At 38.5% G+C, this 27,567-nt stretch overlaps 2 protein-coding genes across 2 annotated transcripts; one reads left to right on the forward strand and one right to left on the reverse strand.

Moving 5' to 3' along the window:
• Positions 1-4,995: 4,995 nt before the first annotated feature.
• LOC123723016 lies at positions 4,996-6,261 on the reverse strand. Its single transcript, XM_045685559.1, has one exon. The coding sequence runs from the start codon at positions 6,259-6,261 to the stop codon at positions 4,996-4,998; it is 1,266 nt and encodes a 421-aa protein (XP_045541515.1).
• A 47-nt stretch (positions 6,262-6,308) lies between these two features.
• LOC123720935 (plasma membrane calcium-transporting ATPase 3-like) lies at positions 6,309-25,929 on the forward strand. The gene is made up of 12 exons (XM_045685961.1): positions 6,309-6,415; positions 6,778-6,940; positions 7,138-7,239; positions 7,673-7,852; positions 8,313-8,507; positions 9,035-9,241; positions 9,887-10,082; positions 10,389-10,600; positions 10,871-11,022; positions 11,260-11,386; positions 23,590-23,658; positions 25,704-25,929. Exons 1-12 carry the CDS (start codon positions 6,324-6,326, stop codon positions 25,914-25,916), a joined length of 1,908 nt encoding a protein of 635 aa, XP_045541917.1. The 5' UTR covers positions 6,309-6,323; the 3' UTR covers positions 25,917-25,929.
• Positions 25,930-27,567: the final 1,638 nt, after the last annotated feature.

Here is a 27,567-nt window from a genome sequence, read left to right on the forward strand (position 1 = left end):
CACGCTCAGTTTGAAGACAATATTCTCACCTAGGTACTTAGGCAGAGTACGTAGGAAGAGAAGAAAGGTTAAAACTGAAATAATACCAGAAAATCTAACACAAAATAAAGATATGTTTGATGTTGTAGACAGTTTTGATGATGTACAGTCAGCTTCATAAATATAGTGGCAGTCAAGATATCCAAATATATAGGAACACCTAAAGTGATCAATTATATAAGTACAACCAAAGTTATCAAATTAATTGAAGCATCCACTCTGCTCAAAAACACCGGAGCGTTCACATCGTCATATATATGAGTACATTCAAAGTGCCCATAATTATAGTAACAGACATAGCGTCAATAGTAACGAAGCATCGAAAGTATGCAAAAATATCGTAACATTAGACAAAATTGAACTCTGTCTCTATATACTTAAGATACACTTTGAAATATACCACTTCTGTTAAATTCATTTGACGCTTTGTATCAACATAATAGGTTGTCTAATAAGTTCGTTCCAATTTTCAATAGGTATCTTAGAATAGACCCGAATATATTACAATTATTGAAAACATATGACATGTTTAGATAACACATCTATATATATAGTCAGAAAGTAGTGTTAGTTACACTATTTATAACTCAAGAACGGCTGAATCGATTTGACTGAAAATTGGTGGGCAGGTAGCTTAGAACGCGGGAGTCGCGGGTAAAAGCTAGTATTTATATAAAATTAATAACGATTAGGTTCGGCCATCTCGGAATAAAGCGAGTGGGCGGGGAGTGTTTTCACTTGTCATTGCGGTCATTGAAATTGAATTCTACTCGTATATCCATATCCTTGAAATACACTGAAAGTATACAAATTGTGTTAAATTAATTGACAATTTGTATCAAAATATTTTTCTCTTACTGTTAGGTATCTTCAGTCCGGTTGCAGTAGAATTTTCCAAGCATAGATTTATTACACGTATTCGATGTGGCCTGTGATTTAGTCCGCGCGGAATTAAATGACGAAACTTACAATAACAAACGTGAACAATGAAAAAACATGCTAATGACGACTCGGTTAAAAAAAGGGACAAGGAATATTGTGGTTCCTTAATTTTTAAAGATGTCGTATTCGACTACTATTGTAACCAATAATTGTTGCGATAAAGTTCAATTTTATATAACGCTTTGATAATAAAATTAAAAACCTTAAAAAATGTAAAAAAAAGTTTGGGATTCGAATCGCCAAAACTGCGTATTACAGCGAACAGTTAAGCCGTAAGGCCAAACTGGCATATATGGTGACAAATTAAAATTTGATATTGCTTATCTATCTAGTATCTGTCATGCGGGACGTAAACTTGTAGTAAATAGCAAAAAAATGTTTTGATATAAAATGTCAAATGAATTTAACAGAAGTAGTATATTTCAAAGTGTATCTTAAGTATATAGAGACAGAGTTCAATTTTGTCTAATGTTACGATATTTTTGCATACTTTCGATGCTTCGTTACTATTGACGCTATGTCTGTTACTAAAATTATGGGCAGTTTGAATGTACTCATATATATGACGATGTGAACGCTCCGGTGTTTTTGAGCAGAGTGGATGCTTCAATTAATTTGATAACTTTGGTTGTACTTATATAATTGATCACTTTAGGTGTTCCTATATATTTGGATACCTTGACTGCCACTATATTTATGAAGCTGACTGTACGATAATTGTTGACGTAAGTATTCCCCATGACTGTAATCTCGTGAAGGCAGAGACAGACAAGATGTCAAAATATTTGGATCTCGCGCACGAGATTGCAGCCATGTGGCATATGGAGTCAACAATTATCGTACCGATAGTGCTGTCCGTGAATGGATTAATCGCGAAGAGCCTCGATCACCACCTAGAGAGGCTCTCGCTCGGTAAGTGGGTGAAGGGCCAGGCACAGAAGGCGGTACTCCTGAGCACGGCACGCATTGTGAGGAGGTTTCTGTCTCTGGAGGCCTAACCGCCGGTAGCTTGGGCCCAAGGCTCCGCTGCCGACGTATCCAGATTTTTTATATTTTTTTTAATATTGTTTAAGATTTTATTAAGAAAAATATATAAAATTAAACAAGAAATAAATATGTGGAATAATAATAATTTATTTATTTCAGATAAACATCCATTAATTGTTAGTACAGTGTTTTACTTAAAAACTATGTTAGTAATAACTTATATCTAAAACAATAACTTGTACATACAATATATTTTATATCAGCACATGGGCATTAACCCAGTGCTTCCACAATGGGCTATCCACGCGACTCGCAAACACCTCCAGGATAGTGTTACGGCTGCCGCGCACCCGCTCCATCAGGGAGGCAATATGCTTGCGCCGAATCGCGGCGAAACCATCAACCCGCGCCTCTGCAAACATCCCCGACGCACTGCAGTGGCGCGGCAGCCCCAACAGTGCCCTGAAGGCGTTGTTATATTGTACGCGTAGGGCGTTGTACGCGCGTTGGGTAAAATTGAACCACAAGCTGCATGTATAAAACGACTGGCAATACGCTCTGAATAAGGTTAATTTTACATCCCTAGAGCACGCAGCAAACCTCCTAATCAGCATGTTGCTCCTAACGGACAGCGCCCTACGTTCCCTCTCCATGTCGTTTTCATCCGTTTGGGTCGCTGTTAGCCAGTGACCTAAATACTTATATTTTGAGACCATTTTAATAGAAACTCCGTTTAGGGTAACCGGCGGAACATTTGAGTAATATTTGTTACCGGCGTGAAAAACTAACAATTCAGTTTTGGTCACATTGTATTTAAGACCATGATCTATTGCAAAGTTCTCGCATATATGGAGAAGTTTTCGGAGCGCGCCGATCGATGGGGCCAGTAGCACCATGTCGTCCGCATAATTTATATTATTCATAAAGATCCCATCGACCGAGCACCCGACCTTCGCACCGCTGAGCGCACCGATCAGCCGATCAACATACAGACTGAAGAGCTTCGGAGACGTCAGCCCTCCCTGTCTCACCCCGCACTCCAACCCGTATGGTTCCGATAAAGCGCCCGCCCATCGCACCACGTTGCTCTGGTGATTGTACCAATATTTAAACAACTCGATCAACTCTCCTGGCATCGTGGTTGCCTCGTATAGCTTCTTCCACAAAACCCTATAGGACACCAAGTCGAAAGCCTTCGACAGGTCGAGGAAACACGCGTATACTGGAGTCTTTCTATCAGTATAATATCTTACAGTATGCTCGACACAAAGAATTGCCGTTTCCGTAGATAGGCCCGCTCTAAATCCGAACTGAGCATCGTTGAGGGAGATATGTTTGCCGAGTTGTTTGTCAAGCAAACTGTCAAGTACTTTCGACACTACGGTGGCCAATGAAATGGGCCTATAGTTATTTGCATCAGAAGCATCACCTGATCTGTCTTTTACTATTGGCACTACAATTGTCCTCATCAATTCATCAGGCAGGTATGAGTGCCCAATACAAAAATTGATAAACATAGAAAGTACCCTGGGTAGATGAATGCCGGCATTCTGGAGATGTTCTATACTCAGCGAGTCATGTCCAGGAGACTTTCCGCGTTTCATCCCTCTAATAACTTCAGCTACCTCTTTTGCTGTAAATCTAATGTGATAGTGGTCAGTTGTTTGTGCCACTGTCTTGTCGTCGACTGAACTTAATGGAGATTTAACAAAAAATCTATTTTTAAAGAGGTTGGCGATCGAGGCGGGCTCACTAACTCCGTCAACACTCACGGGGAGGCTCGACTTGACATTAAAAGCATTGGTTTTTCTCCAAAAGTTGGAAAAATCTTTTTTATCATGACATGAAGCTATAATATCCATTCTTATCTGCTGTTGATTGTTTTGGCACCATTTAAGTTTGTTTTTAAAACATTTCTTGGTACTTTGCATATTGTCATAAACTAAACCCACTTTTGGCTTACCATACCAAACCCACACCTTAAAGCCCAGCCGAGCCTCCTCGTAAGCCTTCCTTACGTGTTTATTCCAGCCGGACAGATTTCTTTTTCTACTCTGGTTAGTTGTACTTTTATAGCTATGGCATGCCGCATCCTTCAAAACTTGTGTTATTTGGTTATACATTTGATCTAAAACACGTCTATGGTCTAAATTATTACAAATCTTATCACTACAAAATCTATAGTCGCGTGGAAAGTCAATTGTCTTCAGTCTATTATTACAAAATTCTTTATATAATTCTATCTGATTAATGTCTCTATTCCCCCAGACAATTTTATTACATTTATTCACACAAGCATCAAGTTCTTTTTGAGATACCTCTAAATTACAAGTAATTTTTAACGGGAAGTGGTCTGACCAAAATACATCATACATAATGCTAACATCGGTTATAGATTTCCAAGCCGTTTCCGACACTACACAATGATCTAGCCAGCTGTGAGAACCGTGGGCATCACTGACATACGTATAGGCGTTAGAATTAAGTCCTAATAATTCAATGTCTGCACATCGCCAGTTAAGTTCTGTACAAAAATTGATAAGTTCACTACCGAAAGATGAAGATGGATTTGCGTTAAAATCACCAAAAATATACACTGAGCTTACACAGCTATCATCGACAATGGCGGCGATCTCACCCATACACTCCGTAAATTCTGTGAGATGTTCAGGTGAGTCCGTTGGCATGTATACCGAGAACACCAGTGCACACCGACCAGCTGAGTTAATTTTAACCGCCGCCAAGCGTACACTGTTGCATTCTATGACCGATACATCTGCAAACATGCTCCTCCGCCACAATATTGCGACACCTCCGTAAGGCCGGCCGCGCAGAATACCCAAGCTAGTGTCGACTGCGGATCTCCCAAAGTACCCGAAGTCAGGATCAATATTGCCAAGTGCAGGTATGTCGTGAGGCAATAGCCATGTTTCTTGCAGTGCTATTATGTCCGCCTCTCGGCATAAAAGCCTAATACACTCTTGGGAACGCATAACCGATTTACAGTTAAAACTAATCATTTTAATATTATTCTTTATGTTGTCCATCATAAGCCTTTGAATTTGAGTTCACGTCATGCTTAGTATTTTGCCTTTGATCATACGTGGTCCTGTTAAGAAATACAAAACGTCGGAATTGAATTCCTTCCGGCCATAAATCGTCATTTAGAAAAACTGATAGCTTGTTGTGTGGTACAAAAATTTTGTATGCGTCGTAGCGTTTCTGTCGGACCATGTTAATTTTCTTGACAGACACAGAGATATCTGTTTTTTGCAATATGTAGTCACTGATATCTTTTTCCGTTGTCGCCTTATCCACTTTGTTGATAAATAAAGGTATATGTATGTTCGCAACCTTAAAATTAGATTCAGGCTGTATTTGCGCCTTCCCTTTACGACCAATAAATTTATTTTTCGACCTTCTTTTCTGCACCGTCACCCAATCCTGGTCTATAGTATTCTTTTTTTCCCACTCTCCTTCATCACTTTTTAAAACTTCCGCCATCGTTTTTGACTTGGGCCACACGCTAATGGTTGATTTCGAATGTTGCACATCTTTTGTCTTCTTTTCACATGTCCTTATTGCGCTTGTTATCTCATCATTGTCGCACGCGCATGCTATTGGTTGCGCGCAAGCTGAAATAGCATCATGCGTACCTTCTAGACAAGAAGGAGATGAATGACACGTTGATTCTAAGATGTTTTTAATGTTTGTGCTGTCTTTATTTGCAGTGCTAATAGGTGTCGTATTTACATCTGTATGCAGTAGGCCGATTGGCCCACTATCCAGTCCGCAGCTATCGATGATCCGACGTACCCCCCGTTTTCGGTTTACGTGCTTGTCAAAGATGTTTTCGTTCGTTATTTTCTTTAAATTATTAATTTCATTTCTAAGTTCTCCGAATTGTGATTCAGTGACGAAATTATGTTTTATGTTTTTGATTTCGTTTTGGATAATAAGTATGTCCTTTAACAGCCGACTCGCGTCTACATGGTCGAACGTAATAGGCGGCAAGCGGTGTAATTCTTTCGCCACAAATGTAGGCACCTGTTCGGGGTCAGTTTCTTTAAATAATGTGATCACATCATATAGATCTCGTTGTTGCTTCCCAGCTTTTCTTCTAGTGACGTTGCGCTTAGTTGTCGATACTGCTTCGAAAAGCAAGCACTTGGCAGATTCAATTTCTTCAACGGAAAAAGACGTAGTGCATAATCTCACGAGGCTTTCTTCGTCCATTACGTCAATTTTATTCTGTATGTACGCCAACACCTCATTTATCACTATATTACACATTTTACACTTAATCACATTGGAAGACATTTTATTTTATTTTTTCTTTAGTACATCAACATTTCATGCGTGTTAGCGGTAACACGTCACGTGACGTCACTGATAAGGGTGGCTACCGGCTGTATACTAAAGGAGCTTCTGAAATCGTTTTGAAAAAGTTAGTATTATTTAATTGAACCTTTGGAGAAGATCTATACCTAGAAATAGATCTAAATATTGGAATGAAATTGCTAAATAAAATAATTTAATAGTTATAAAACCTATTAGGTAGTTTGTTGTGTGTCACGCGGCGTATACGCGTGAACGTCGCGACAAGGGACCGTTGCGAATAGAAAGTTATCTAAATCATCATTTAGGAGGTGCTATCCTACAATTAAGCATCACTGACACAGAACAGTACTGTTTTGAAGTATGTGTCGCTTCGCAGTAGCAATAAAACACTATATACTACTCTGCGGCATTGTTCTGCCCTAGTGTGAAACAGGCTTTAGATCCGTTGGTAATTTTAAATAATTACAGGTGTTCTTTCATCTATGGACACGAGGGTCGTCTGGAGAAGTTCACACGCGACATGCAGGACAGGCTGGTGAAGCAGGTCATCGAGCCCATGGCCTGCGATGGACTCAGGACTATCTCCGTCGCCTACAGAGACTTCGTTCCCGGCAAGGCTGATATCAACCAGGTAACTTAGTAATAATTATTGTATAGTACGTAATTACTAAAAAAAAATTAGTGAAAGAATTTCTAAAAAAAAATGTCTCAAAGTATGGATAAATTGTAAGCTAAAACATTTCCTGTATTTATGAGATGCAATCAGTCGGTTTTTTTTTCTTTGTACTTTGTAATTTTTTTGTTTAATCTAGTAATGTTTCTGTGCAGGTGCATATAGACCAAGAACCAAACTGGGATGATGAAGACAACATCGTTAACAACCTGACCTGTCTCTGTGTCGTCGGTATTGAGGATCCCGTCAGGCCAGAGGTACAAACATATAGACAAAAGTATAACTTGACTAAGTGTTATGCAAGATTTTTTATATTAAGAGGTGACAAACGAGAAATCGCTAAGCGACCGCTGACTATAAATAATACGGTGCTTACTTTTAATCGACGGAGGAGGCGACACATAGAAAGAAAATATTTCTTCCTATGCTTTCTTTCATACGCCAATTCCACTTCCCCTTCCCATCCCTACCTTATAAGAAAAGGGTGGCAAGGGAAAGAGGACTAAAAAAGGCCTTTGACATTTACACTCATCAACAGATGTTGTTGTCTACCATTGTTAACGATTCCTCTGGAAAGGATTGTAACACACCTAAAAGTCGTAATCACGAAGTATCGGACGATATCTGCGATTTTTTTTTCGTTTTAATCAAATTGAACGATATAACTAAGCATAAATTGGTAATTCCCAGGTACCGGAAGCTATCCGCAAGTGTCAGAAGGCGGGTATCACGGTGCGCATGGTGACGGGAGACAATGTGAACACGGCGCGCTCCATCGCCATCAAATGTGGTATCCTCAAGCCCACTGATGACTTCCTCATTCTGGAGGGCAAGGAGTTCAACAAGAGGATCCGAGACGCTAATGGAGAGGTATAATCCGACTCGAAGGACCAAGAAATATATGTATTTTACAGAGATTATTTTTTGGCATCAAAATGTTGCCAAAATGGCCAAAAAAGGATTTAGTATTTAAAGTAAATGACATCTGCGGTGGAGATTTTGCTTGTTATGTAAAATAACTGAAAGCCATGGGAATGAGACAAATTTCATGACACTTTACTTTTCAATTTAAATCACAAAGAACATCTTTCTCGTTTTTTCAATTTTCGATGCTCTTAATTTTCAAATTTAATAAATATTTGATAGATGGATGGATGGATGTTTGTTAGAAGGTATCCAGATTGCCTTAACAGATCACAGTGAAATTCGACAAAGATGTAGAACGTTGGAAGAAAACATAGGCTACTAAGTTTAATTTTATTCCTTGCGGACGAAGTCGTGTGCGACAACTAGTGTTATATGTAAACAAAGGATCTGTATCTGTGTGAAGGTACAACAAAGCCTGCTGGACAAGGTGTGGCCGAAGCTGCGCGTGTTGGCGCGCTCCTCTCCCACTGACAAGTACACTCTGGTCAAAGGCATGATAGAGTCCAAGGTGTTTGACACACGCGAGGTGGTCGCAGTCACAGGAGATGGCACCAACGATGGACCAGCGCTCAAGAAGGCTGATGTCGGATTTGCTATGGTATGATAATAACTCTTCTTAAACTGTCATTACTCTATCTTTCATTAAATCTCTTCCATTCGTTTTTTTTTTACTTTCTCTCTCTTTATCTCTCGATGTCTTTATCTATCGCTTCACTCTTATGAAACTTGACAGGCTGTAAATCGGCCACCTGAATTCGCTGAAATGGCGAAACAACCGCTGCCTACTTTTTATCGACGGACGAGGCGACGCACGGAAAAAAATATTTCCCCGACCTATGCGTCCCCTCCTCCGCCGAATCCATCTCCGAATACATCTATATATATAAAAGAAAGTCGTGTTAGTTACACTATTTATAACTCAAGATCGGTCGAACTGAACTAGGAGACGGACATAGGAACTTTTTTATTCTATGTGCATTTTTTTTTATTCCGTGCGGACGAAGTCGCGGGTAAAAGCTAGTCCCTTATAAGAAAAGGGTGGGAAGGGAAAGGGGACTTAAATTAGGACGATACGCACACTCATCAGTCTTCACTTCTGTATTATAACAATATTGTATTTAACAGGGTATCGCGGGTACGGACGTCGCCAAAGAGGCGTCTGACATCATTCTGACAGATGACAACTTCTCGTCAATCGTGAAGGCGGTGATGTGGGGCCGCAACGTGTATGACTCCATCGCCAAGTTCCTGCAGTTCCAGCTCACTGTCAACGTGGTTGCAGTCATTGTAGCCTTCATTGGTGCTTGCGCGATTCAGGACAGCCCTCTAAAGGTATTGTGCAATAAACCTAGCCTGAGTTACTTCTCTCTGAAAAGGATTTGATAGTGTTTTTTGACTTCGACAGGGAGCGCTAATGAGCTTATGTAATTTAATGTCATTTATACCTAAAGTCCAATCGCGGAGGACGAAGAATTTCGTACATTGAACTGTCATTACCTGTCTCTGTCACTCCCGCGTAAATACAATGAGTCTCGCTCGCACAGATACAATGGCCGCCGTCCTTAGGGATTGTAAACCTTTTACTGGAGACTATAAGGTTTGTTCTTTTGTAATAAATGTGACATGCGAGACGTCTTCGGAAAGCAGTTACTCCGATACAGAAGAATTGGATTCTGATTTTTGATTTTTTTCTGCCGAATTAGTAGATACTTGTTTAGATTTTTATTACTTGTAATGTAAAATCTAAATAAGTAATTTATATAATAATAATAACTATATTTCATAAGTTGGTAAATTTTCTTTCTCCATCAAATAATGTATGTAAACCGCACTAAATACAAAAAATGTTTGTGACCACTGTCAGTAGGTAAAGAGATCATTGTACGAAATTCTTCGTGCTCCGCGACTGGACTTTACCTTGTCAGATAAATTTTTGGACAATTCTGGTGGCATTTAATTTGATATTTTTGTTTCCAGGCGGTACAAATGTTATGGGTGAATTTGATAATGGACACTCTGGCGTCGCTCGCGCTGGCCACGGAGATGCCCACAACCCTGCTGCAACGCAAACCCTACGGTCGCACCAAGCCTCTCATCAGCCGCACCATGATGAAGAACATCCTCGGACAGGCCATCTACCAGCTCTTTATCATCTTCTCACTGCTATTTGTAGGTACGTATCGTAAAAGAGACAATTTTTTTTTACATCATTAGGTGGAAAACAATCACCTGAATTCGTCGAAACAGCGAAGCAACCACTGCCCATAGATATAGCAATTGCAGATGCGTTTTCTAATTTTAATCGACCAAAAAGGGGGGAAATATTCCCTTTATATGCATCAAAAGGGATATCTACTTCAACAATTCAAAGATTTATAAAAGTAAACTAGTTTATTACAAATTATAAGAGTCACTTACCGCAAACATGTTTCTACTACTTTTGTTATATTAAAAAAATTAAAAAAAAATTATATTCCAGGTGACAGATTGCTAAACATCCCGTCGGGTCGTGGTCAACCACTCGGCTCCGAGCCCACGCAGCACTTCACCATCATCTTCAACACCTTCGTCATGATGACACTCTTCAATGAGATCAACGCGCGCAAGATTCACGGCCAGAGGAATGTATTCGAAGGACTGTTCACAAATCCCATCTTCTACTCGATATGGATCGGCACTGCTTTGTCTCAGGTAACTGAACGAATGACTGAATGAATGACATCATCGTGTCACATTCCTCGTGATGACATAAGCCTTGGCACAGCGTTGTCTCAGGTAATAGATGAATAAATGAACTGTGAATGAATGACTAAGCTACGAATTCTTGTGCCTTATAACGCTAATTTGATAAAAAAAATTAGCCTTTAATGGACGGAGGAAACGATGTACAGAAAAAACTTCCCCTTCCCTGCATTCCCATTTCTTGTGGTATAATCAAATTGGTGTACCCGATGGTTCCAGGTGATAATAATCCAGTTCGGCGGTATGGCGTTCAGCACGGCGGGCCTGTCGATAGACCAGTGGCTGTGGTGCCTGTTCTTCGGCGCTGGTACCCTCGTGTGGGGTCAGCTCGTCACCACCGTGCCCACTAGGAAGATACCCAAGAAACTCTCGTTAGTATAACTTTATGTTTTTTTTTTGTGTGTCGTAGAATTGTTAACCCTACTAGTGTTAAAATTATTAATAAAAAATATTAAAGATTGCTAATGATTTTATAAAAAAATATATTTACAGAACTTTTAAAAATTATTCAATTGGATGTCAAAGGAAAGGAAAGAGCTACATCATCAAAAAATCGCTGCTACTTTTGTATATTTGTATTAATTAAACTTTATCCCGATGTATCAAAGTTGGGGCCGAGGCCAGCCGGACCCCGAGAACATCCAGCCCGGTCCGGACTACGACTCGGACCTGGACAAGAAGCCGCGCGCCGGACAGATCCTGTGGATACGCGGCCTCACGCGCCTCCAGACGCAGGTACGCATGCGCACGCGCACGCGCAACACGCGCCTGGGGAGGCTGTGACGTCACGCGAATAGGCCGATATATTCATTTTATTATTCTGTGAATATTAAAAAACTTATTTTTTGTCTCTGTTTTTACAAACAGAATAATTTGGGTAGGAATATGATATTTTATAAATGATCAGACATTTTCAATGCATAGTGATTTATTTCTGAATCTTTATCGAGTAAGAAAAAGTGGAAATTTGTTTAATAAGAAAATAACTTAAGAAGTGAATATCGAAGTACTAATTTTATATTGTCTTTATTAAAAAGTGTTTTTATTTTTGTTGTTCAATCGGCCTATTCGCATTGGGGCGCATTTTTTTTATGTATTTTTTGGGGGTCAATGTTCGCCTTTAAGGGGATCTGTGTTGATTTTTTGTCCTCGTACAATGGGAATTTAAAAAAGTAATTTTGGGGAGATTTCAACTATTTTTGAATGTAAATTCTTGTGCTATACTGTAAATAATTGTGTTTTTAAGTAATCGGTGATATTTTTTTTAATTCATACTAAATTTGTAAACAATTCTTTACAGTATTTTTTAGTGACAGTATGTTTTTTTAATTATTTCAATAGTTCGCAAAATGCTGTCATTATTATTTGTCATAGATAAAATCATGGTTTTTAAGCGGCTGTGAATTAAAGACTGAAAAAATAATTTAAATAAAAAAAAACATGATTATCTACGGCATTTTACTTTGATAAGTTTACTACAAAAAAAATTATTACAAAAGTAAACTTACTAAAGTAACTGAAAAAAAATTTAAAAAAAAAATGTTTTTTTTATAATGATTTAATAATAAAAAAGCATATAGGAGTGGCAGAAATGTTCGTGTTTAAAGAGGGATAAGTTGAAAGTTCGCAGCATTGTAACTTTATTTAAAAAAAATGTAAAAAATATATATATAAAATATAGCAAAGTCAACAGGTCAACACTGCGGATACCTTGGGCATCCTCACGCTAAGTCGACGATATGACTTCATTTATATATTATATTATATACATATAATGATATATATTTACTTTTATATGCATACAAGCCGAATATAACTACTATTTTTAACTAAGCATTCATATAAATAACGTCAACAATAAATTATTACACATACCTTATTTATCGGTATAGCCGGTTTTAGAAAAAAAAAAATATTTTCCCAACGACACAGTATAAAAAAAGATTTCAAATCTTACCGTAAACAACTCTACGTTCATTTTTTTTATTTTTTATTTTTTTTTGTTTCACTCTCCTTTTATTTTTTCTTACGTCTCATGATTACTTTCCATTCTCCTATACTTCTGTTCTTATTCGATAATTATTATTTTCTATATATATAAATATATATAGACATACACAGAGAAACACTTTACACAGTAACTTTAGTAGAAACGCTACAATACTTTTGGCCCATTAACGTAGATTACAATAGAACGATTGTTAATTTTGTTTGTTTTTTTTTAAAATATAAATTGTCTTAATTTAATTTACAACGAAATTAGCAATCGTACCTTGCTACACTAGTTTATGTTTTTTACTATTCTAAAGAAAAATAATTTTCAGCCTGGTTTCATGACATCCGTTTCTTTTGACTCGTTTCTATTTTCTTAATATCTCCATCTCTTACTGTTCTCTGAACTATATATACTACTGTCTAGCTCTACACACTCTGGCTGCCATGGAACCGGGCTAGTTGTTACACTATAGTTAGAACGCCTTTAAACATCGCGAGTAACGGCCGTGCATGCTCCGCAGAGAACCCAGTCTGACGCTTCCCTTTTTATTTTTAATTTGAATATGATTTGGTTTTATTTTTATACCACAACCACCACCCCTGTACCACGACCCCATTGGCATGCGATTTATGTAGGCTGTGACGATGTTACTTATCCCTCATGATTGTATCCCTCAAACAGTTACTATGACTACGTCCCATAGAATATAATTTTTATATATCCAATCTACTCAACATTATTAACATGGCGGTATGAATATGACTATCTCTTTTTCTCCTCTATCTTTTTTTTCTCTTAGTCATACTGACTGTTTGATTTTTTTTTTACTATTTTTTGTCTGTTTTTTTTTTAATTGTTTACTTTAAGAATAGTGTTTTTTTTTGCTTGTGATACGCCAGCCCAATACATCCTCGTTACTGATCCAAAGCAACCCAAGCTCTTGTTGAATGAAACGCCGTATGTTCACAAACCTGAGGCGACGACTAACATGACGTTACCGATATCCCATAAACCCATAATACAAATTGGCAGTGACATTTTTTAATTGTTATAAGTTTTTAAAATTATTATTTTAATGTATAATTTGTTTATGCCGAATTGTGTTCTAGTTACTGCCAAACGATACCGTTCATTTAGAGTGTGGAGTGGATATAGATCAAAAAAAATATTGAAAAATGTTGAATACACATTTTTTTTTTCATTAGAGAGCATGCCGCGTATGCTCTACGTACTAACATATGTTTGAATTGTAACCGTCCTTGATCGAACGTCTTTTTTCCTTTGCTGTTGTATTGTCAGTGTTTTTTGAGTGTTGTTTTTTTGTTTTGTTTTGTTTTTTTTTTTGTTTTTTTGTCCATGAATGTTGTTCGAGCCTTTTTGAGGGGAAGGAATGGGGGAAGTCAGACGGGTGTAAGCGTCAAACTGAACGATGGGGATTTGTCAATGTCAGTAGTTTGCCTTGCCTTGCCAATTGGAAAAATGCCTTTGCTGTTATTTTGCGTTATAGGCTTGTTGTAGTTGTCCATAAAGTGTTATAAATGTATATAAAATAGCGACACGCGTAGGTGACGCCGCTATTTCTCGGTGAGTATCGTGTTTAGAAATAACGTGTTGAGGTTTTTTGTTTTTTTTATTTAAAAAAAAAAACAGTGATTCCGTGTAGCTTTCTAATATTCATAAGACTTTACAATTGTGTTAAACTTAATTGTTTTAATGGCGAAATTTAGAACATCATGTGTTATATTTTTCACAATTGTAAATTGTCTTATTATGAACCTTTTAGGCCAAATGTTTGTACCTCCTTGGCTCCCTATAAATGTTTAACAAACCTATAACAAGGCATGGTAGTTTAAATACCTGTTAATATCACATATACTAAAATGACGAGATAAAATGCGTGCTGCCATATTTCAGGCATATGGAATTTGATATTAGATCGAAATTTAAAACATGCTGTATAAACAAATAAATAAAAAATCCATCATTGTTTCATTGTTTTTTTTTCTTTTTGGTTGATCGTTTCTCATTTTTTTGGGCACCTCCGAGTCATATTCGTATCACGTGACACCGGCCGCAAGATGGCCGCATACAGTATACACCAGACACTGTTCCGTTTTTTAAATTTTGTTTTTTTTTCTTTCTCAAATTTTTTGTTGTGTTACGAAAAAGGTTCCACTCTTTCCGTGTTGGCCTGCTTTCAGACGACAGATATGGGGATGTAATTTTAAATATAAAACTTAAAACCTCCAGTTAAATTACGCTCTTTTCGCCTGGACGAGTTTTTAATATAAACATTAAAAAGAAAGATTTAATAAAATGTTACATAACATTCACCATTCTAACTGAATTATAAATAAAAAGAAATGAACCTGAAAAAATCCGGTATTTTTAATTTTATAAAACGACAGTCACAAATTCCTTTTCACCCCGCCAGTACTTTGTCAGTGAAAAATGATAGTAAAAAAATAACATAAATAAATTTCACAATAATTTAATAAACATAATGTAAAGTAATTACCATAATCTGATTGTCCGGTGATTTTTTCGCACATGCCAGGCGAACACAGCGTATTTAGAACAGACATATAGCAGCTTTATAAAACCCCCAAATCTGGATGTGGAGCAAGTTGTAAAGCTAGGGCTGCGCACGTAGGACGGTGTCGAATGGGGCGAGCCGCGCGTCGTTGAGAGATGTTGTTGGCAGCCCCGGCCGGTGCTGGAGACCGAGGTGTAGTGGCGGGCGCGGCGGCTGGCGGCGCGCTGCGCACGACGGACGCTCACGGTACAACCCTAGCGCGTAGCCGAGCGGCCGGCCCACGCTCTCTTCTACCACCACCACCGCGACACAACTATACCACCAACCGACACTGACAGCTTAGTGTGACAGAAATACTTTAAAAGTCATCGAACAAATAAAATTCACGAGATGATTTTTAAATAAATTAACTATTTTGTCCATAGTAGTTGTTGACTATTGATCATTTAAACTATTAATTGAAAGATTTTTATATTTCATTAATTTTTATAGTTATTATGAAAATCTGTTTTTCTAATTAAAGCCACACCGACTGACCGACTCAAAGTGTCGTAAAGTGATGTAAAAACTGTGAGAGTGTCGTGGGCTGGCCGCGATAGTTTTCAATAGTTCTGTTCCCCGTCTGTGCTGCATCCCACGTCTGCCCCGGTAGACTCGCTGTCCTTCATCTGGCACCGTCCGCCCGCACCGCCGCCCGCACCGCCGCCCGGACACGAGCACCCCCCATTGCCTCATCGCCCCGCTTTGTCACGTCTCAGACCTTCCGCTCGGAGGCGTCGGCGCGTCGCTCCAGTACCAGTTGTCGCTAGCACCTAGTGTTTGTTCAGTCAGCATGGCGCCATCACCGGCCATCGAGTGCGGTCGTCTCTGAGACGCACGCGGCGCGCACACGTGTTCCCGTTAGCTGCATGCGTAGAGACGTCCGTCACACTTTATACTCTGAATACAGGCATAGTCGATAACATCCACACCACACTCGGTATATCGGTGGCGTAGTGTGTCGGTCCGCGGCGCTAGGGGCGCTAGGGGCGCTAGGCGAGGGTGTAGGGGGCCGGGCGCGCACTGGGAGGGTTGTGTTGGTTGCAGCTTGCGCGTGGTGCGCGCGTTCAAGTCGACGCTCGAGGACCTCGAGGAGCGGCTGTCTGCGCACTCGGCGGCCGGCCTGCGCGCACCGCCCCAGGACATCGCCTACATCGACGCGGACGACGTGCCCAACGCGGCCACCGCGCCCAACGCGACCGCCGCGCGCACTGAGACCACCATATTCTAACGCTCCCCGCGCCTTGCGCTCGCGCCACGCGTCCGCACATCACTGACACACACCTATAGAGCTTCTACATACCCCGCCCTGCCCCTTTACTGTTTTGTTACAATGTCACTGTGTTTGCAGATGTTTTTGTACCGTACGTACTGCCGGAGCCCGCGAGCCCGCACCCCCACTTCCCCACTTCCCCACTTCCCCACACGATTCCCGCTCGACCGACACGTACTTAACGCTATTTAACCGCGAAATCTCAGCGCGATCTTACGACACCTCGATTACTTATGATTATGCTTTATTATACGAAAAAACGTTTTTGAGTCTTAAATTGTATTAGGTGTAAGAATTTTTTAAATAAGTGTTGAAATTTTTTAGAAACTAGGTAGTCGATAGCAATAAAGTTGCATAGTTATGGAGTTGGCGGGTGACGAGCCAGTCGCCTCTCGTGTGACACGACCCTAGCTAGATAGCTGGCGATAGAGGCCCGGACCCGCCGCCCCGATAGACCCGCTCGGACTGTCCCGAGCGCGCCTCTCACTCGGCGACAATGTAACCAACACTGCTATTTAGATATGAACATGTTTGTAAATATGTAAGAAGTTTCTCGAACGTCTTTCTATGTATATCGGAGCAGTGATATTTTATATAGAGATTATAGATAGAGGCGACTCGTGGAATTGTGAAACGTTTTAATCTTGTCGATTTGAAATATACCAATATAATGTTAACTTTAAAAAAAATCATATTCTCTCCCTAGCTTTCTTTGTAACTAGGCTATTTAGGAGTGCGTCGACGAACGTGATCTTTTCGGACTCGTCCGACCTCCGCTCGGTTTTATTTGTTTGTTTCATAGTAAATTGGGACCACTTTAACCCGCTAGTGACGTTCGACCGCCGAACGTCCGCGTTCGTGGCGCGCGTCTGTCCGTACGCAGTGTATGTTCTGAGTCAGCCCTCCCTGTGCACTCCGCGAGTCACGTGACACTCGCAGCCTGTATGTACTTGGACACGAGAGAACTCTTACAAGTGTAGAACTAAAACATTGTTTTGTTGAAAACTATTTACAATTAATAATAAAATTTGAAGCAAATTCCATAGCATTTTCTTTCGCCACTCGTTATGCATGATGGGGGCCGCCCAGTTTTAGCAGAACCGCTCTATTTCAGATGTTAACGGTAAGTTTAGGTCCGCGGGCCGGGCACGCCCTCTGGCGGCGGCCGCTCGCCCCGCGCCCCGCGCCCTCGCCCTGGGCGGCCGGAGAGACCTAGGTACACTCAAGTTACACTAGTTAGAGCATGAGCGTGTCTTGCACGTCAACTCTTCGGTACATACTCACCCCCTTCGAACGAATAGCGACCTTATTGTGTAACAATACGTCACAAAACACAACTGCCGACTGTACGTCCATAAGTCGCATTATATGACGAGTGCCTCGAAACAGAGGTTGAAACTGCGCGCGAGCGGCCATTTTGTGGCCGGCATCGGTCCGCAAAATGGCGGCCGTTTCTTAGATTGTAAGTACAGAGTATCTATTGAAGAAATGTTACAATGTTTCATTTTTTTTGGTACAAATGTTGTTTTTTTTTTTCTTATAAATTTGTATTCTAATTATTTTCGCTTGGCATTTAAAGTGTGAAACTGCTTATGTTACAGCGTTATGCATGTATACAGATGTCTGTGAGTATGCACAATTTGTATTTGTAAGCGACGGTCTCTGATACCTTAAAGTGTGATTGATTTTGTCATCTTTATGTTGTCGAGATCTTTGATTTTTTTCAATGTTATTATAAATATTTCACACGTAGGAGAAAAATAATCATTATAATTTATCACAATAACAATCTCGTACACTAGTATTTAAGTTGTCGTACAAAAATAAAGTGCTAATGAATACAAAATGCCTCCACAAAAACTAAAAAAAAATAATTAAAATTTTACCTTATATATCATTAAAACTTTTTTTAAACGGCTTATATAATTATTTCATTTTTTTATCGTTGACTCGGTTGTGTAAGTACTTATTTAATAAGTTGATTTGATTTTTTTTACTAATTTATTTTCATGTAACGAGAGGTTTTACTTTTTTTAATTTTTATTACATACATTTTAACCGGCTATATAAACTACCAGTTAAATATAAAAAAAAGTTCATTTGAATAAAATTATTTATTTCGATTCTATTGATATTTCATTTAACGACTACCTTTATAATTATTGACACAAACGTCCAATTTTCCCGAAAATTTTATTAAAATCGCGAAGTAGCTCACATACCGGATTTTATATTACGCATTCGTAGTCGCTTAAAACACGTTAATACAAAATATTATAATATTTTTTTATCTATATTAGTATTCGCTAGTGGATGCCCTCGACCCCGGTAGTGTGAATGCCCCCTAATCCTAGTCGACAATAGCCACTAACAAACGATAATGCTTTATAAATATTCCCCACTATACTAATAGTTATATCACAGTAGAGGGTGTTCCAAAGCCAAATATGTTTTTATTTTTAGTCTTTTGATTTTGGAACACCATTTTTTACGTATTGGCAATAAAGCCACACTGCGTATAGTGTCTCCAGATTGGGATGTCTTTATTTTGGTTGTGATTTGCGCGATTTAAAAAAAGTGCAAACTTTTACTCATAAAAGTATTTTTAAGATTTTTCTTTTATTTCTTTGGTGTGATAATAATTTAAAATGATAAAAATGAACACTTTCATTCACGATGAAAAAAAAAAATCCAAAAATATGGGGATTTTTTTCCCAAAATGTCGGGGAAAAAATGGTTAATACCCATCTGGGGACACTGGTTTACGGGCAACACTTGCCGCGGCGGCCCACTGAAACCTCCGTGATGTTGTTTTACAGCAAAAGGCGGACATATTGGCCGGCCGTCGGATATTTGTCAATAATTATTTGGCGGAACACCGGAGGATCAGCGTGCAATCCGGCGGCAGCTCCCTGCCGGCACTCAGTCCCGTATCGCATCAGAGCGATGACTGAACTAACACTGAACACAACAAACCTACCAAACTAAAACAACTCAACAATACTAAAACGACTCAACTAAACCAAAATGACGTTTCGTAACAAAAGTTTTACCATTGAATTAAAAAACGTTCGAAATTTCAATTAATTTCCCATTTATACTGTTACCAATAAATGTAGTGTTGCCATGTTATTCTCAAAACTACTAATAACTGCCAGTTAATCCAAAACGCATTAAATTAGACGCAATTTATAGATGAATACAATTTTGAAAAATATATATTTACGAAATATACTTATATAATTCGCTAAAAATATTAGATTAAGATTTGATTAGGATTTTTTGAAAAATAATATTTAAATTAGAAATTAATCATAAATATGGTGCACTAATTCAAAATATAAAGGATTTTTAATGTTAGCGGTATTTAATTCGCCGAAAGGAACATAGTTCGATTGTTTTGTCTTTAAAAAAAAATATAACGATTTTCTGTAAATATTTGCGATGCCTTTCTTCTCTATAAAGTTGAAATATTATATTTTAATACGCGTTAAATTGATGTGATTTATATAAAGGAGTGTGCACATTGTTTTGTACGACTCTGCTTTTATAAAAGTTTTAATATTAAGGGTTTGACGATATTTAAATTTGCTTGTTATTTTTTTTGTTGTCTACGCTATTGGTGTGATTTATATTTTTTTTTCTATGCTGAGTAGTAATTGAGAAAACATATATCATTATTTATTTTAATGGTAACAATTTGTGGTAATATTTTTGTCTCTATCTTTATTTTGACAAGACTAGCTACTGATTTCTGTACGTGCATGATGTGTGAAATAGACAGTATTTAAAAATATTTGTCAGTATTTTTAGCGGAATGCATGAATTTAATCTATTTATTCAGACTATATTTATATGGTTAACACACACACACATACACACAAATTCCATATTTTTAGTCTTCCAAAATTAAGATTTTTATTTATATTTTTTGTTTTTTTTTTCTCTTCAATTATATTTCAAGCAAATTTAAGTATCTTTTAATGGGGTTAAAGATACTTTGATGTATTGATATTCAAAACTATTTATTGTCTATGTGCGGATCGCTATAACTTCACCTTTTGCACTTCGTAGTGAAATTTATAATAATGCTAACATGATAAACCTAGATTTATAAAATGTTTTAAACTTCGTGACTTGTTGTAAACCGATAATAAGTTAGATGTAAAAAAAGTAATAATTTTAATATCTTCTAAATTTAAAACTTCGCTTTTAGCAGTCTCGTGAACGCCGTTATATAAAATGAGAAAAAATTATAACGGGGAAATATAGCATCCGAAATGTTCATACCTCTAGTATGGTATGACTGTTCTATACCTCCTTACGCTTTTCGTCTTAAACTTTAGTAATAAAGTATCTGTACTCCAAAAGTAACTTTCATTTCACCCGACTGCCTCGTTGCGGAGCTGCGTTATAAGGTAACTGGCCGTTGTGGGACTGTTATGTGTTGTGCCGCGTGACGTGCGCCATCTTGGCCGCTTGCTTGCACCCGCCTCAGATGAAGAATTATATAGATATGACATGCGCGTTCACCCGTAAGGGACAGATAGAGAGTACTATAGACTATACCTATATATAAGTAAAAGGATTGGGGTTACCAGTTATTTGTTTTGTCCCGAAAATGAATAATTACGATATAATTTAATATAGACCAATTTATATATTCCCAATTAAATTGTAATTAATAAACGTAATAAATATAAAAAACAATGCGTAATTTTTGTTTATGTGACTAAGATTACGTATATTTTTTTAGTAATACTTAGTCAGGTCATATATTCTGTCACATGTTTAATATAAAATAATTGAAACAAGTTTATTCATTGTGTGACCATTTATATACCAAAATGAACTTAACAAAACATAGATTCTTATGACACTAAAGTTTATTCAAAATGACATCCGTGATTTTGAATACAGGCCTTCAATCTGCTCGGCCAGTCGTCTATCACAGCACGAACGAGGTCCATGTCAATATCGGCGGCTGCCTTAATCAAGGATGTCTTGAGTGACTCCAAAAAAAGAATTTCCCGATATTTTTTTCCCGCGTACCGCTTCAACAAAGCGCGGCATCTCTTCAGTCTTAGGTCCATTAGACGAGCATTCAAACGATGTCCTATTTTTCTTCGATATGCACGAAGCCCTAAGTCTTCATAAAAAGCTACAAAAAACATACCAATATTATAGTCATATAATTTTAAATTACTCTGTATATCATTACAGTGAACACTACATGTAAAACTACTTAATATTAAACTATTTTGATTGTAATTTCTAAGAAACAAAATTTACATGGGACAAATTAAAAAGCATACTCTTTAAAATCAACGGGATAAGAAAGTATCAAATATTTAAAAACACAGCATATACCAGAATTAAAAACTCCTTTTGAAATCTGTTGAAAATAGTTTAAAAAATGTGAATTGTTTCATTTATATACATTATACATACTATAATTTATTTCCCCTAAATTCAGGGTAATTTTTACAACAAGATGGTGGTATTATTTTTACGGGTAAAAACCAACCAATTTGAAAAGAAGTTTAATATGGCCGCTTGTTTCCCAGATCTACAGTATATTATTTGACACAAATGACATCTGCGTTTGGGCGCATAATGTTCGAAAAATACTATTTTATTTTAGCTGATTTTACCCGTATTTTAACATATTAGTTATTACAAAGACTGTAAAGAACAACTAGTTTGTATTTTCTTCCTTATTTTGTATGAATACATGTGAATAAGTGCGTAGTTTCAGTACTTACGATTGAAAGGTTATGTTTTTCTCTTTTCGCTGACTACGGCTTTTACAACCAACAATACAGCAGTATACCATGTTTTATACACTTGATCTCACTAAAACTGCAATATCAAAATATTTTTGCACAATTACAGCCACTAAGTACTCACAATTTTCGAAAAATAGCACGAATGTCAAACTTTGTTAGGGACAACCTAGGTTGTTTGTAGGGGACAACCTTTGTTCCAAACAAACCCCAAAGCCTGGTACGCAGAAAGGGACAAAAGATAGTTATCCCTGTCTTTGTCACGTCACAGGAATTGGGTATAACTGTATCTCTCTCACTCACGGTATTATTATTACCGTGTCATAGACTTGGCACCCGCACGCCGCCATATTGTTCGGCGACGCGTGCGTCACACGTGACTTTTATTTCAACGACCATCTTTTACATCTGGTTTTGAAATAAAATTCATAATGTATATAGTAATTGTATAGATAAATAAACGTAATTATGTGTACCGCTTTCACAAATTAGATCGATTGAATATATGTTGTAGGAATGTTAGTAGATAAATAGTGTCACATGCTTGTATATTAGTCAAACTTTACTAGAATCTGGTATGTGAGCAACTGAGCAATTCGTTACCTATGTGTGCTTTTAGAGCATGACATAAAGAAGCTATAAACACGAACGAAACACGCACACACAGACAAACCGAGAAGAACGAAAGTTGGTTCGATGTTGCTTAAATATTGTACACACTACACACCAAACATTTTATTTATCACCAATCAATGTTAAAATACGTTTAATTTCTTTTTGTTATTTTATTTATGTTAAACGGATAAAGGAGCCCTGGATGGATACTGTAAAATAAAAAAAATAATTAGTTTATAAGTGCACACCCCATGAATGTGCTTCTTAAAGCCATAGGATGTAAACCCAGCGTTTATTTATGTTCTAGTGTTAATTTTGATTTGAAATCTTCTTCCTAAAGTCTGTTCCTTGCTTCGCGAGGCACCGCTTCGGTCGGAGCTGTCGTGTGCCAACTAAAACGTAACGAACGCTATTCTTAGCTTCGCCTAGGAATTTGAATACATTGACAACGATTTTTGTTGTGATATTATTTAAAGTGAAAACTCTTCATCTTTAAATTTAAAATAAACAATTGATGTGAATAAGGATTGTTAAAATTATTTGCTGTGTTGTAAAGAATAACGTTTGTTGCGTAGCACCGACTATCTATCGCAAGGGACGACGGTCCTCTGCTTCTCTCTTCGTATCGTGAGTCCTTTACTTCATGTTCTTGTTTTTATTTTCTTTTCCATGAATCCCCATTGCACCCGGAAGGTCATAGGTGGCGAGTTACAGGAGCGCTTGATCCCGGTGCCCTACAGCAAGACCTCAACCGATCAAGCTGTAAGATTACACAAAGCCTGCTCTTTCACTCAAATCTACCCTCTCTTTTTCACTTTATGTTTGTCTTTGTTTTGTTTTTGTTCAACTTTACTCTATACTTACAAATTGTATACATCCCCTTACTACGCAACAGTCCCTTTGTGTACACTGACCTTTCAGTGGCAACAGACTAAGGGCTGACACACATGAACTGCAAGTAGTCGATATTGACAGCTTCAAGAGACCTTCGAGATAAAACAGTCCGTGTATGTCTGCTCTTATTGTTTATGGTGTTTGGTATAGTGTGATGATGATTTTAGTTGTAACTGTTAGGTCAGTGTATAACGCATGTCACCTTTGAAGTATCCAAGCATGGGCTGTTGATTCATTATTTGTTGTTTTATTTTTCAGTTGTTGGAGAACGTTTTTGATGTATTTAAAACTATTTTGTGCAATTTTTGTGACACTTATATGAATTAATAATATTATTAAAAACATGCTGATTTTAAAATGCAAACGCAATTCATTACCTAGTTTTAAAATTAGGCAAAATAATTACTGCATAGTCCACATGTATCCATTCATTAATGTAACATTTTTGAAATGTATTATACACATCGAAAAATGCTTTTTTCTAAATAATTATTCAATACGTAAATTTTTTTGTAAAATTCTAAATAAAACAGTATTTTTGGTTATGATTCAAAAAAATATAGATAAAATTTCCCGCAATGATTTTAAGCTTTTGCAATTCAAAGTAAGAAATCAAGTAAACACTGGTTAACTTAGCACGCTTTGGGATATTGTAAAGTTTTGTACATATAGGCTAAGATTTTACTTTGGCATCATTCATCTTAAAATTAGTGTTTATGTGTTTGTTTTGCTTCATTTCGCAGCACAATTTAACTAAAAGAAATCGACCATAGAACAAACTACCAGGGTCTCATAGAAGTTCATGTCAACGCATTACATCAACGGTACAGCTTTTAGTTTGACAACGTCAGCTTACGAAAGGTTGAGGTTAGGTTAGGACCAGCTTGCTTCCGTGCAGTCGGTCGGATGTTGCTTCGTGTCGCAGCGCGCTTCAGTAGCCGCTAGAAGGTCCGAATGCAGTCACAGAGCACGATCACAGACCGACGAGTCCGGACCGACACCGACAGGTCTGGGCCGACACCGACTACTCTAGGTCTACACAGATACTGACGCACTAGCCCCGCCCACCGAGATGTCTGTATTCAGAACAGAAGCGAAGCGTATTGCGAAGTGCATGGCATGGCGCCCGCGCGGTCTACTGTGACTGGAATTTCGAATAACCTACGCTTTCTGGCCTCTTTTATTAATGGCTCAGTGTGCTTTCATTTATGTTTACCATCGTACACAACTCTTCCTCACGGGACCGCTCCTTCTGGATTGTCCCATCGATGTTGTGCCATCGGCCCTCTTCCAAGATTCAAATAAAATTAAATTAAAAAATATTTTAATTTTTGAATATTATATCGCATGTTGTTTGAATCTTGGATCGTTTGTGTACACCTTAATTTTATAAAATTATTTGTTGTAACGAATTACACGGAGCTGTCACCGGCCACAGCGCCGCACTGGCTCCCTACAAGTTGAATTCCGCAAGCGCATCATCAATGTTGCAATTTATATATATCTCCATATTTTTTACAAAATTTGATTTATTTCAAGTAATATTCGAAAAGAAAAACTGTTCTGTATTGTCCTGTTACTAAAATGTCCCCACATACAAAATTAACATAATTTGCACTGAATATAGCAAGTTTGTCACATATTTACAATGTATATATATCGGTGAGCACTGCGCAGGAATTCACTTACCCGGCGACCGCGGAGGTCATGCTGCCTCCGTCGGTCGCTAGGGCTACACGGGGACGTAGCTGCTTTATTCTTCTCGTTTCTTTGTTGTAAATACAGTTCATATTGGTGCCAACATTCTAAAGTCAAAGAGCAATATTAGCTACGTCCCCTATGGGAGCCAGCGAGCGGCGCCGTGACCGGCGTCTGCAGCGCCGAGCGGTACTAAAACGTTTGCGCGTGCGCAGATCCGCGTGGTGAACGCGTTCCGGCAGGGGCTGGACTCCCGCGGCTCGCTGGCCGACGCCGCCCTGGCGGAGGCGCTGCGCAAGCAGACGGCGCTCGCCAAGCGCTTCTCGCACGCGTCCAGCGTCGATTGCGAGCCGCGCGACGCCCTCGCGCCGCATGACATTGACGTGGAGCGCCTCTCCAGCCACAGCCACACCGAGACCGCCGTGTAGCCGCCCCCCGCGCCCCGCGCCCCGCGCCCCGCGCCCCGCGCCCCGCGCAACACATCGCTGCCATCGCTCTAATGTAAACGTAACGCTATTGTGTATAAAGTCATATTTAAATAACGGAGATACCACGTTCGTATTTGATTTAGAGGCGCCGGACCGACCCCGGCGTGTCGGAGCATAAGTTATTGTTAACTAGTGTGTTTATTGCGATTGTTTTGAAAATATTTTATTATAATACGCGCGTCGCCGCGCGTACAGACGCGCGGCGACGCGCGTACAGACAGTGAACAAATAAAAATATTGTCTAATTATTAATTTTAGATTTAAGCGCAAGAACGAGCGATTGAGCGTGTGTTTTTTGAAAATAATAAAAAAAAAACATGGAATTATCGCATAGCATCGTGTTATCTCACACGGAATGTAATGTTTTGTATTGCTTTTGTGGGAAGCGAGCGAGCGGCGCGCGGGGCGGGGGCCGGACTTGCTGTAGCCCCGCCCCCGCCCCGCGCCCCGCCACCTCTTCAGACTAAATTATTCAACTATTAGTTAAGGTGTTTGTTATAAATTTCAATAACTTTTTCTTTTTTGTTTTTACGACCTTTTTCCCCTAATTCTAAGTACCTATACATTAAGTCATATCGCGAAGTAGCCGCATCGACCGTCAGGCGGCGCCGCCAGTAGTCCACTTTGAACATCTTCGAAATGTTTAAATACAAATAAACATTAACTTGTATAGCTGAAGGTATTTATTTGTAATGCTAGTCTCTTATGAAACAAATACTAATTATTCAATTATTATAATGTACTTATTGATTATTGATAAATACTTCAAGTTTATTAAACAAATATAGTCTACGATGTAACGAATTCATTTTGGAATTTTTTCTCTACGAGCAATAGCGCAGCGCGAGCGCGGCGCGTGCGTGTGACGTCACGTGCGCGTGCGCAGCGGCCGCGAGGTGCTCGCGCGGCTCACATAGGCGACGTAGGATCACAGCAGTGGCATTTTCAAGTTATAAAGTAAGACATGTAAAGGACTTAGTGAGAAGTCGGACGAGCCCGAGAGCGGCAAACCGCTCGCCGCCCACTTGTTTTTAGTAATAAATAATAATAATAAAGTCAAACGATTTAGCGAATCGGCAATGTTCAATTTTGTATAGAACGTTTCATAGTAGAGGTATTAAGAGTTGTTACGTTGTGTTTTGTGAGGCCGCCCTCTGGAGGCTATACCAAACTATAAAACGATCTTGTAAGTAATTAAGTATTAGCTTGGAAATCAATAAAGCCTTTTTAAAAAAAGTTAACGATGAAAAGTATTCAAGGTTCACAATGTTTAAATATTTGTTACGGTTTCAGTGATAGAGGTCATTGTATCGTTTTGTATGTTGATATATGCGCTATATTTTCGTTTATTCGTTACCACGTGTTTCCCGATGAAAGACATAATGATTTAGGAGTGTAGAGGAGCAGAGCAGAGCAGAGCAGAGCAGTGCAGCAGCCGCCTGCAACAACCACTTGTTTTGACATGACAGTCTGCCACTAACCATTTTAGATCATAAGTCCCATTGTTGTATTTTTCGTCTCACAATAAATGAAAATCTATTTTATTGTTTTTAAACTTGTTGTTTTATTTATAAAATATTCCCAAGTACTT

The sequence above is a fragment of the Papilio machaon genome, chromosome W, assembly GCF_912999745.1.
Source record: "Papilio machaon chromosome W, ilPapMach1.1, whole genome shotgun sequence".
Taxonomy (NCBI): Eukaryota; Metazoa; Arthropoda; class Insecta; order Lepidoptera; family Papilionidae; genus Papilio; species Papilio machaon.

Bases quoted from the DNA above. Each gene is read 5' to 3' on its own strand.
- LOC123723016 (XM_045685559.1), bottom strand. From the start codon at position 6,261: ATGTGTAATATAGTGATAAATGAGGTGTTGGCGTACATACAGAATAAA.
- LOC123720935 (XM_045685961.1), top strand. From the start codon at position 6,324: ATGCGTGTTAGCGGTAACACGTCACGTGACGTCACTGATAAGGGTGGC. The intron at 6,416-6,777 runs GTTAGTATTATT...AAATAATTACAG, and splicing joins TCTGAAATCGTTTTGAAAAA to GTGTTCTTTCATCTATGGAC. The intron at 8,508-9,034 runs GTATGATAATAA...TGTATTTAACAG, and splicing joins CTGATGTCGGATTTGCTATG to GGTATCGCGGGTACGGACGT.